This window comes from Triticum aestivum, chromosome 3D (assembly GCF_018294505.1).
Source record: "Triticum aestivum cultivar Chinese Spring chromosome 3D, IWGSC CS RefSeq v2.1, whole genome shotgun sequence".
Lineage (NCBI taxonomy): Eukaryota > Viridiplantae > Streptophyta > Magnoliopsida > Poales > Poaceae > Triticum > Triticum aestivum.
Window position 1 is genome coordinate 382201881 of NC_057802.1, and position 12297 is coordinate 382214177.

The following is a 12297-nucleotide window of genomic DNA, read 5'->3' on the forward strand; positions in this document are numbered from 1 at the left end:
GTTAGGAAGTAAACGCGGTATCTGATACCATGTGGATTGTCGATATGTTCATTGATCGTATGCCATAGCATATAGAGTACAAGGGCAAGGATATCTCAACCGTATCCGTTATACATGAAAAGGATCGGGAGATATTCGTAGACTAGGAAACAATAAAAGAAGATCCTAGCTGCCTAAGTACATGCGATCATGAGTATCTTAACAGTTGCAACGCATGGGCATATGTGCTAATGTTAGTCTAACAAAAGGATCCATCGGTAAGGTACATATGTGTCTAACAAAAGGATCCATCGATAAGGTACATATGTTCATGAATCATCATTGCATGGAGCCCGACTAAAAGCAAATGTCTGATCTTATTGATTTTTTTGAGAAAGAAAAACAAGTGCCTGATCTGATACCTGGACGCAGTATATCGTACACTCGGAGAAAGGAGCCCGAACCCGAGTTATGCTCCTACAAGAAAGCCGTCTTGCCTGGAACGTGTTCTATATATGCACGCACCGTACGTACTTTGGTACATGCAAAAATCAACGGATTCTATAACTCCCGAACGTACCGTGTTTCTGGCGCTCGTCCCGAACGTACCCGCAGTCGTTTGATGGTGGTACGAATCTTGAAGCAAGAGCAGTCCGCCACGTCAGCGCAGGATTCCATTAGGAAAATCATCGGGTCGTCGCGAACGCTTTTCATTTTCCCAAACGTATCTCCGCACCACACCGCCCACTCTCAGCCACACACATCACTCCACTTCATCCCCCTCTCCTCGACACGGGTCCCGTGAGGAAGTGCGCCGGCGACGAGGCGGGTTGCGCCATCCACGAGGCAGGCGGCGGCGAAGAGGATGCGGGCGGCGGCGGCCGGCGGCGGCCGGCGAGAGGAGGTGGCCGTCGGACACGAGGAGTGGAAGCCTCAAATAGCATGCGGCGGTCGATTTAGGAGGTGGAGCAGCAGCCGATTTGGGTGGCGGAGCGGCGGACGATTGGGAGGGGAGATCACCGGCAGCGTCCCCATGGGTGTACGAGGATCTGGCCTTCATCGCCTGCTTCCATGCGTGACGCCGTAGGCGCGGAGCTTGGTCCAGAGCAACATTGCTCGGGGAGGAGCTGGCCATGGACGGGAGCTGCGTTCAGAACCTCACGACGGTTGTAGAAGGGGGCGCGGGGTTCAGCGACAACAGGGCCACCGACCACCATAGCTCTTCATGGCTGGGTGTGTGTGTCCTGCATGGTCAGGTGCTCCGCACGCCGTGTTGCTTCGTCCCGTCCGATGGCTCTGGATCTGTACTCGAAGCAGGCGAAGAGCTCTGAACTCCAAGCAGACGGACAAGTGCCCAGATGAACTTCAAGCAGTCGATCAGGCTACTGGCTCTGGACTCCAAGCTAGGAGAAGAGCTTGCTGATCCCATTTTCTCTGGGAGTTCAAGGTGATATTCTGGCTAGTCCCCTTCGTCGCACCTGCTACTCCCGGCCACGCACGGCTAGTGCTGCTCTGTGAGCATAATTGTCACTTTTTTCCTTACCATGTAGAGGTCAAATGGCTTACCAACTAGATGTAGTATGTGCACATGTAAGATAACAATATACATGCAATTCAAATATCATGTGTTGCCATGGCAATTTAATTTCACACACCCTCGCAAATTATTCCCCCATGGGAAATAATTCATAAAAAGCATGGCAATTACATCATAGAATTAGAATAATCTTTGCCATGCTCAAAGTTTGTATCAAGTACAAAGTTGCCATGCTGATTTCTAGGCAGATAAAAACAGTCAAACATTTTTAGATAAAAATTTGCCATGCTATTTTACAGAACACACAAATATTTGCAGCTTTCATATATAACTGAATATTTGTACAGTAAGTTCAGTTCTCATTTGGAGCTATCACAACATTTTTTTGTCACTAGTAGTGTGTCTCAAGCAGGTTGTTAGGGGGTGTTCAACCTCTGGTGAACGAATCGTGCCTTCTTTGCATGGTTAGTTTTGTGGCTCTAGGATGGCAAATTTTAAGGCGTTTCATTTTTGTGGTTGATTGTCCTGCCAGTGTGGTGTTGGCAGGTCTATGTTCGACGTCGCTGGTCGTCTTTGGAGTAGCTCGATGTGAGTCTAATTTCCCCCCGGAATGTTTCCATGTCTCCCATTTTGTACGCCATGGCAAAATCGTCATGTTTTTAGCTTAAAACCATCTTGTATAGTTTTTTTTCAAAACTCAACATGTCCCATGTACCATCTTATTTACATCTCTCCACAATTTTACACTTTGCCTTCTAAACCATTGCATTTGGCCATGGTAATTCTCTAAATTGTCAAAACAACACAAAAAGGGAAATATTGCCATGGCAATTTCTACTATTTATTTGACAACATGGCGAATTTACCTAAACCCCCATGGCAATATTTAACTTTTATTGCCATGGCAAGTTTTACTATTTATCTGCCATGGCAAATTTACCTTTATTAAAATGGCAATTTTACCTAAATCCCCATGGCAATGTTTAACTTTTATTGTCATGGAAAGTTTTAATATTAATTTCACCTTCATTACCATGACAAATTTACCTAAATCCCCATGGCAATATTTAAATTCTATTGCCATGGCAACTTTTATTATTTATTTCACCTTCATTAACATGACAAATTAACCTAAATTCCCATGGAAATATTTAACTTTTATTGCCATGGCAAGTTTTATTATTTATTTTCCATGGCTAATATACCTTCATTAACATGGCAAATTTACCTAAATCCCCATGCCAATATTTAACTTTTATTGCCATGGCAAGTTTTACTTTTTATTTGTCGATGGCAAATTGACCCTTATTAACATGGCTATTTTACCTGAATCCCCATAGCAATATTTAACTTTTGTTGCCATGGCAAGATCTACTATTTATTTGCCATGGCTAATGTACCTTCATTAACATGGCAAATTTTACCTAAATCCCCATGGCAATATTTGACTTTTGTTGCCATAACAAGTTTTACTTTTTATTTGCCATGGCTAATTTACCTTTATTAACATGGCAAATTTACCTAAATTCCCAAGGTAATTTTTGCATTTTTTTTTATTATTGGTCCTTTTATTCATCTTTTTGGTTTGTTAATTAGGGGATGGGGAGGCGTTCAAGTTGGGGCTTTTTTCATCCCGAAGAGTCCATCGTTGCCCCACTCGTACCGAACGAAACGTGCGATTTGGGGTGCTACCAGACCAATCGTCAGCAGCATATCGCGGTCCTAAATTTAAATTTTTTGCCATCGCATTTTTTCGTTAATTGGCATGGCAAATTTAAGCTAAATCTAGTGGTAACTTTTAAGTTTTATTGCCATGGCATTTTTTTATCTTTTATTTGTCATGGCAATTTTACATTTTTTCATGCCTAAATTACCTATATCTACATGGAAAATATTTAACTATTATTGCCATGGCAATTTTCACTCTTTTTTTTGCCATGGAACATTCACATTTATTTGCGATGGCAAAATTACCAATATTGCCATGGAAAATTTACTTAAACCACCTTGGCAATTTTTAAATTTTATTGCCATGGCATTTTTTACTCTTTATTTTTGCCATGGCAATTTATATTTATTTTCCATGGCTAAATTATCTATATCAACATGGCAACATGGAAATTTTCACTTTCATCTTTTTTCAAGGGATTTTTACGTACAGTGCAAGTTGCCATGACTTTTTTTCCGTGCCATTGCATAAAGAAAGATCTTTTTGTCCATGGCAAAATCTGTTTTGTTAAATACGAATGGCATTTTCTGGTTTGCATCACTGGGATTTTTTAGTTATCAATTTTCCCCTTTTCAATGGCAATTTTTTCATAGCATAGCAAAATCTGGGCTTTCTTTCACAAGCTTAAAATATGTCTTTTAGTCACAGTAGAAACTGGGCCATACTGGGCTTTTCTTTTATTAGTCAACAGAAGGCAGCGATGCTGGGTGTTCGGGCTGGGGCTCCTCTGGTCCCGAACTACTTTGTTCGATCGATGCCCAGATTCCTCCCGAACGAATCGTTCGGCCTGGGGAGGCCCCAGACCCAACGTTCGGCCGTTATCCGTGTCCAAAATCAAGAGTGAAAAATCTTGAACAAGCCTAGACGAGAAATACTATGGGACCGGAGAGCATTGCACGAGAGCTCTGGTTTCCGGTCCGCCAGCGCGGAGCGCGCCTCCTCGGCAGCCGGAGGCCGCTCATCGCAGACGGCTACGGCGTGTACTCCCTGGCGCGCCGCCGCTACATCCGTACGACGCGGCACCAGCGCTACCGCGTGCTGAGAGAGGATCTCACCCCGCTCGTCAAAGCCTACCGCTCACTGCAAAAGCTCGGGATGGAAAACTGGCCGGAGTACGACGAGGAAGCGAAGAGGATCATGCTCTGGAAGCGCAAGCTCATGGACATGTACTGGGACGCCGCGCCGGACAAGCGCAGGGCGAGCGCCACGGAGCGCTACCTGAGGGTGCGGTACAAGCACCGGATGCTCTACCCTTTCGTGGCGTGCAACGGCGTCGTCGTGGCCGGCGGTCTGGCGCAGCGGATACTCGGGAGAAACATGCCAATCTTCGGCCTGCTGCTCTACATCTTGGCGATATGGTTTCTGGTAGCACTGACTGAGATAGTGGTCTCGGCTAGGTGGATGACGTGGATCCTCCCCCGCTCCGTAATCTACAACGTTTTGGAATTTGAGTTCACAAATTGATTCCACGGACATTTTCTGTTAGTACAAGGGGCCAGATTCTTCTTCCATGTAATAGTATATTGCTGCTTTTCATAATGTCTTTTTTACGCAACATTTTTCACTAGTACAAAACAGGGCTTTCGTCGCAGGGCAATATTCACATTAGTCCCGGTTCAGTCACGAACCGGGACTAATGTGAGAATTGGTCCCGGTTCGTGCGGCTAAGACATTAGTCCCGGTTCACCTGGGCCCTTTAGTCCCGGTTGGTGCCACGAACCGGGACTAAAGGGTGCGATGCCCATTAGGTCCTTTAGTCCCGGTTGGTGCCACCAACCGGTACTAATGGGCTTTGAGGCATTAGTACCGGTTCATGGCACGAACGGGTACTAAAGGGCCCATCAAACTCTACCCCCCCTTGGACCGCCTTTTCAGTTTTAGAAAAAAGAAAAGAAAAATGATGGAAATGTTAAAAAAATAAAATAAAATAAGTTTCCCATGTGATATGTGGTCTAGTTGTTGGGAAAATTAACAAATATGAATTTCGACTTTATTTGCAAAATCTCTCTGGAATTTCTTAAAATGGGCATAACTTTTGCATACGAACTCGGATGAAAAAGTTTTTTATATGGAAAATCATCTACTCGAAAAGTTACATCCGAATTTAACTGGGGGAACCCCGTTAAACATTTTCAAAATTCTCAAAAACCTAACAGAAAAAAAGATACGGGGCTTTTAAGATCTGGAGAGGCAAAAAATTCAAAAAAATTCAAATTGTGGTCAAACTAATTATTCTAGAATATTAGTGTTACTAAATAATTATTTCAGTTTTTTTGAATTTTGGTCAAATCTGGTCAAACTGTGGTCAAACAGTGGTCAAACAATGGTCAAACTAATTATTCCAGAAATATTAGTGTTACTAAATAATTATTGTTTTTTAAAACAATAGTTTCAAACTCAAACAGTGAAATGTGTCACTTCATGCTCAAGCTAAATTCCTGAGGGTTAATAGAATTGACATATTACTATTTTCAGGAAAACAACAAGTGCAGACTTGGAAACGAGGGAGAATAGAACCCGAAAGTTAAGCGTGCTCAGGCTGGAGTAGTGAGAAGATGGGTGACCGTCCGGGAAGTTAGATGATTTGGAATGATAAGGGGTGATTAGAGATTAAAGGATAAATTGAGCAGTGATGAGGGGTGGTGATTAGAGATTAGAGGTTAAAATAATTCAGAAATTTGAAAATCAAAAAAAATTCACAAAAAATTCACAAAAAAAAATCATAAAATATTCCTTTAGTCCACGTGGACGGCCTTTAGTCCCGGTTCGTGTAAGAACCGGGACTCCCGGTTCGTGTAAGAACAGGGACTAAAGGGGGAGGCATTAGTAACGACCATTTAGTCCCGGTTCAAAAACCGGGACTAAAGACCCTTACCAATCGGGACAAAAGCCCCCTTTTCTACTAGTGTTCATATAATGTCACATGTACTATATCTGCAGTATAAAATATACATCGCATGAAAATATGTTTCACGATGAAAATCACAAATTAAGGGGTACTTTTTGCTCACCAAGTTGATTGTCTAGGTACTTGTAACACGCAAGGGCAGGGGCACGCAACCTCCTTTTTCCTTTGGTTTTTGATTTTCAGTTTTCATATATTTTGATCGAAAGTTCAAATTAAGTTTCATTTACAGATTTGTGTATCTAGTGACAAGGGCTTCCAAATAAGATCCATTTTGAATACGTTTTGATGAGTTTTTAAAACTTGGTTAAGTTTTAACTTTTGAAACTTGGTACGAGTGGCCGACAAAATCATAAGTTTCAGACGAAGTTTCAACTTTTCAAACACTATACGAGCGGCCGACAAAATTGTAAGTTTCAGAATCTGCGATCAACAGTATCGTAAGTTTCGAGAACTAAATCTTAAAACTTATTATGGTCCGTACGGGATACAACGACTTGACGGATCATGAGGCAATCAGGCGGTCGGACGGCTGGGATGGTGCGTGCCCCTTGAATTTCCGCAAGTTGTACTAGAGCAAACACTATGTGTGTTTAGAGCTTGTTTCTTGACAGGTGAGGCCAAGGCCAAGATTCGATTGGTTCTCATCTTGACCATGGTTTGAGTGTATTCTTAGGATTCCTCTGATTTCAATTTTAACATCCCAAACAAAATATTTATCTTATTTTTAGGGACTGTCTATTTGACATTCGACTGTTTTTTAATTTGACAACGTTCAAATTTCGTAGCAAATGAACAGATGACACCTGTATGTCCCAAAAACCCTCCCACCAGCCACTTTATTTTCTGTATTTCGGCAAAAACGGGTCAGGCAAAACCCTGACCCGGTTTCCAGTAAACCAGCCCCACCAAACCCTCGCTGGACCACAGCTAACAGCTGGCCACAACTTCCCTGCTTGCCATCAACTTGCCACGCACGGAAAAGGAAAGGAAACCCCTCTCCACCCCTCCTACATAACAGCATAAATCTCAGCATTAATTTCATTGTTAATCTCAACAGTAGAGAAAATTTAATACTCTGTAAATAGTTCATCAGTAGCAGTAGAAAAAACTTGCATAGTCGAAGAAATTACACTGCAACAACACATTATGCCTGAAATGACAATAGACAGGACAGTAGCAAAACAATGCCAACTTACACTGAAAAACAAGGTATTGCCTAAAATGGTAACAAACCTACAGTGTAACTGCCAATGAATTACAGTGAAATTTGTCAACTTACACTGAAACTACCTATGGAATAAACTGCAATACAACAATAATAACAGTGTAAATCCTGTACCAATTATAGTAATTCGCAGTGTTAAAGTGTACAGGATAAAAATACAAAACGAATTACAATGTAAAACTGCCAATGAATTATAGAGGGAAATGGGGAAATGGAATGTAACACAATTTTTACACTAGCAGAAACTTTTCGAATTGTACTATAATTCATCGGCAGATGGGGAAAATCCCCCTAGAGATTACAGTAATTACAGTGTAAATCCTTTGGACTGTTCTAGAGATTACAGGAATTATACTGTAATTCCTTTGGACTATACATATGTTTTTTGTACTAACACTGACATTTCTTTTCCAAAAAATGCAGATGGGGAGCATGACAAGGACAATAACAGAAGACGAACTACTGTCAATGTCACAGGAAGATCTCATCCTAAATGTAAGTACCAACAAATGTCAAAAACTTATAAGAGAATGCTGAGTACATCAAAAACAAAATCTGGCACACAAAAACACTGCAGGAATCATTTTCTTTTACCGCGCTCCTACAATCAGACATTATATACAAGGTAAGAAAAAAATTCTTACAAAAACAGTACTACTTTTACAGCTTCTTGGAAAAGAGATGGGTTTCATTTGTTGTGATAATACAGCAAGAACTATATTTTATGAGCATGTTTCTTACAGGTACATTCAGCAAATGGAGGTGCATCAAGTAACAGAACTCATAACAGCAACAACACATCAGTCCATTCGATAAGAGAGGTACTTACAGCTTCAGAACTATTCTGCAGACATTCGACGAAATGAAACTGAAACTACACCAACCGAAGAAGGTGCAACAGAAGAAAACCCCTGGCATGCAGACCTTTTTGGCACCATGAATTTGGAACAGGTAAAAGACCAAAATTCAGTAACAAGATACATACATAGAAGTTGAAAACTAGTAAGAAATAAAGTACTGAAGCAAATTGCTATGAATGCAGGTGGATGAAGATGATGACCCCAGTTCAGCAGCAACAAGAGAAAACAACAGTTGCCAGAACAATGAAGAAACAGAAATACCAGAATCAGAGCACTCGCATGAACAAGATGACAATGAATACCTCGATGAAGAAGACATTGAGAAATTCCTGCAAAATGAGCAAGAGGTGCATCAGAGGGCAATCTAACTAGTAATTGACAAATGGAGGTGCATCGAGTAACAGGCTGCATCAGAGAGCAAGAGGCTGCATCACATGAATAATGTACTAAAAAACAGTAAATAATAAGATGAACAAGCTAATACTGAACGAGAGCATCATGGGAGTATAACACTGTAAATTACACAGTCGTAAAACATGGGCATGAGAATTACACAGTAATTACAAAAAAAATATGGGAGAATTACACTGTAAAATGGAAGAATTACACTGTAAAAGCAGGGACAGTAGTTACACTGAAATTATGGGGGGGGGGGGGGGGGGGGGTGAGATCCACAGTAATTTTGAGCTACTACAGTAAAAATACACTGATACTACAGTGTGATTACATAGTTAGTAACAAAGTAAATACACTAATATTACAGTATACTTACATAGTTAGTACACTCATATAACATTGCAAGTTACAAGGTAAGTACACTGACATTAGACTACAAAATACACTAATAATACAGTGAAAGGAAACTGAAATTCGAACGACCAGCCACCTACAACTATCATCTAACAGCAATAATATAGTGAAGGGGTATTACAGTGTAACTTTGGGAGGTACAGTGAAGAAGCACAAGATAACAATACATGGAGCACACCAACATAATACAGTGAACTTCAGAAATACATTACAAATATTGATCGGGCATGAAACTGCAGCAAATGAAAACTAGGGGAAAATACAGTCTAAGTCAGAGATACAACACATAGAAATTCAGAACCACACTATGATGAAGGTAGTGCTACTACACATGCACAGTGCAGAACAGGGGGTATTACAGTCTAGAACAAGGGAAACTACAGCAGGTGGAAAATATGGGGATGAAATAATTCTTGTCTACAAGGACACATTAATCCCAAAAGCATAATTACACTGAAAATATGGGATGAAATACACAGTAATTACACTGGAACTACAACAGTAGCAAGGGATTACAGTGTAAATAATCGTAATTCTTGTGGATTACACTGGAAACACGACCCTGGAATTAACAATACTTGTAGATTACACTGAAATTTCGAGAAAATTACACAGTAATTCTAGGTCAAATTACACAATAATTCTAGAGCTCAAACTACGGGATAAATTACACAGTAATTCTAGGTCAAATTACACAGTAATTCTAGAGCTCAAATTACGGGAAAACATTACACAGTAACTGTAGATTGAATTACACTGGAAAACAGGACACAGTAATTATTGGGCAAAAAATACTAGAGATTTGACCTAGCGAATTACACTGAAACTACAACAGTAAATCTAGAGTGAAATGGGGCAAAATACTAGTGATTTCACTGATACACTGAAACTGGGGGAAAAACCACAGTAAAACTAGAGTGAATTACACTGAAAATGGGGCAAAAGAAAATAGAAGCACTAAAACTACAGGAACAGAAAATGGGGCAACTTACACAGAAATAATACTGTGAATTACACTGAAAATGAGGCAAAATACACAGTAAATATAGAGTGAGTTACATTGAAACTATGGGCTGAATTACACAGTGACTAGTGCAAATTCATAGTATATGACATTCAAAACTATGGGGATTACAGTCAGCCTGGGGCAAAAAATGCAGTAATTCTACAGTACATAACACAGAAACTAGGGGGATATACAGTAACACTAATCCTGCAGTTCAATCACCCAGGCCTTAAAAGCACATACAGACACTCACAGGAGAATCTCCACTCACAGGCCAAAGAGGACATGCGCATTGCATCTAGCACAGCCCAACTGAGGAAAGTAACCACACCTAAAGCTACGAACGCACCAAAGTACGAACCCTAGAACCAACATCTACAACCCTAGAACCAACACACCAAAGGAGGAACACCCATCTACCAGTAAACAGACCACCTACCAACGCAAATCACAAACCCCGAACCACAAAAACTCCCAACTCAAAACCTATAAATGATCCATACATCTATCTGAATCACAAAACTAAACGCACATGAGCCTACCACGAGCCGACGAGGAACAAAAAAATGGCGGACAACACAAAGCAGACAAGAAACCACGGCGGACAACGCGAAGTAGAACCAACCACTAAAACTACAAATCACCTACCACGGATCTACAACAACACGGCCCGGAACCACAGCACACACCTAGCACGAACCCTAACAAAATCACACCAGCAACAGACCCTAGATTTAGAAGCTACGCACCGAGAAATTAACAAAAAACACGCGCTCGAGAGGGAAATTGAGAGACCAACCAACAGCAGGAGTGGGGAATCGAAGAGGAAGGAGAGAGAAATCAAGCTCCACTGGTGGGGGATCCCGGAATCGACATGAACAGCAAGGAATCGCTCCGCTGCCCCGAGCGCCTCTTCCTCTCTCTGCCTCGCTATCTCACTCCCTTCTCTCTACAGTGCCGCACAAATGGAAGAGAAAAACAATGCCAAAAATTCATAAAGGACAAAAACCGGGAGAGTGTGAGGGGCGACCCGGCGGAGCGGTAACGGGCTGGACAAAAAAACCGCACCCGACAGAGGAAAACAAGCCCGAAAACGAGACAGCGAAGCGCGAATCTTCGTGCAACAGCGGACGGCCAGTGATTTGAATGTTGGCGAATTGAATAACAGTCGAGTGTAAAATAGCAAATCCGTATTTTTATGCAAGAATATGCATGGTGATTTGGAAGACACGGAAAAGTGTAAAAAAAGATGTCGATATGTGTGAAACATTTGGCAGTGTGAGGGAAGTGGGGTTCGAGACAGACGAGAAAAAAGTGTTAGAAATCACCCCACCCCCTCAGATCCGTCGTCAGTCACGCGTCTGTCTCTCCATCTGCCCCATGAGTCTTGAGGAGTCTGGCAAATAAAGGTTGTCGGCAGGCTCATAGAATTTTATATTGGAGACGCGGAATGTAAACACACCGTAAACTACAAAATTTATGATTTGGCAATAGGCTTTGGGCTATGTGTTGCATCCACAAGATAAAGGGCTCCGTCATTTAACGGATCATGTTTAATTGATCAAAAAATAATTACAATTTACATATCTCTATCTTGACTTAAATTTGTTCCATCGTTAGAACGCTCAATCCTCTCTGCTCCAGTTCATTTCGATGCCGACGCAGACTCTCCTTTCCCGACACCCATACCACCTCAGTTCACATCGGTGTGTAGGGCAAATAAATTTTTTATCGTAGCAAAGCACAGATATTGTGATCAGAACATCATGCATCTGCCTTGAAACACATATTAGTATTAACCATGAATAGGTCTTTCACTAAGAAAGGAGAGCCTGATTTTTCATTAGAACAAAAGCTTAAAAGGAGCCCGGGTTTGAATTAAAAAGCCATCAATCGGCCATGGATTACACAAGGCCATCATTACAACCAACAACGAGCGGTAACACACGGGAAATAGAAAACAAAAGCGATAAATACATAAGGTCGACACCGGGATCATGCCGCTCCTCTCCTATGTCACATGTTCTATTCTACCTCACCATCACTTTATGGAGCTCAGCTGGCCACAGGACATGGTCACGGCGTGAAGCCGGAGGAGCGCCGATGAAGATTTAGATTAGAATTTTACATTGTATATGGATTTGATGATTTTAAAACAGACGCATCCGCCGGGCATTTGGGGGCGAGGGATTTGTAGATGCTCTAATGAGTTAAAAATGCATTGCATGAACACACTCTGAACC

General features: G+C 41.5%; 1 protein-coding gene and 1 long non-coding RNA gene across 2 annotated transcripts; one reads left to right on the forward strand and one right to left on the reverse strand.

The window, feature by feature from the left end:
- Positions 1-546: 546 nt before the first annotated feature.
- Positions 547-4784, forward strand: LOC123079040 (uncharacterized). The gene is made up of 2 exons (XM_044501708.1): positions 547-2104; positions 3113-4784. The coding sequence occupies exon 2, from the start codon at positions 4122-4124 to the stop codon at positions 4707-4709; it is 588 nt and encodes a 195-aa protein (XP_044357643.1). The 5' UTR covers positions 547-2104; positions 3113-4121; the 3' UTR covers positions 4710-4784.
- A 2067-nt stretch (positions 4785-6851) lies between these two features.
- LOC123079041 (uncharacterized) lies at positions 6852-11034 on the reverse strand. The gene is made up of 4 exons (XR_006437818.1): positions 10854-11034; positions 8541-8567; positions 8208-8302; positions 6852-7160 (listed from the first exon to the last, which is right to left on the reverse strand). It is a non-coding gene; the product is annotated as an uncharacterized lncRNA (long non-coding RNA).
- Between the last annotated feature and the right edge of the window lie 1263 nt (positions 11035-12297).

What these genes read in the sequence shown, in the direction of transcription:
- LOC123079040 (XM_044501708.1), top strand. Translation starts at nt 4,122, where the DNA reads ATGGGACCGGAGAGCATTGCACGAGAGCTCTGGTTTCCGGTCCGCCAG.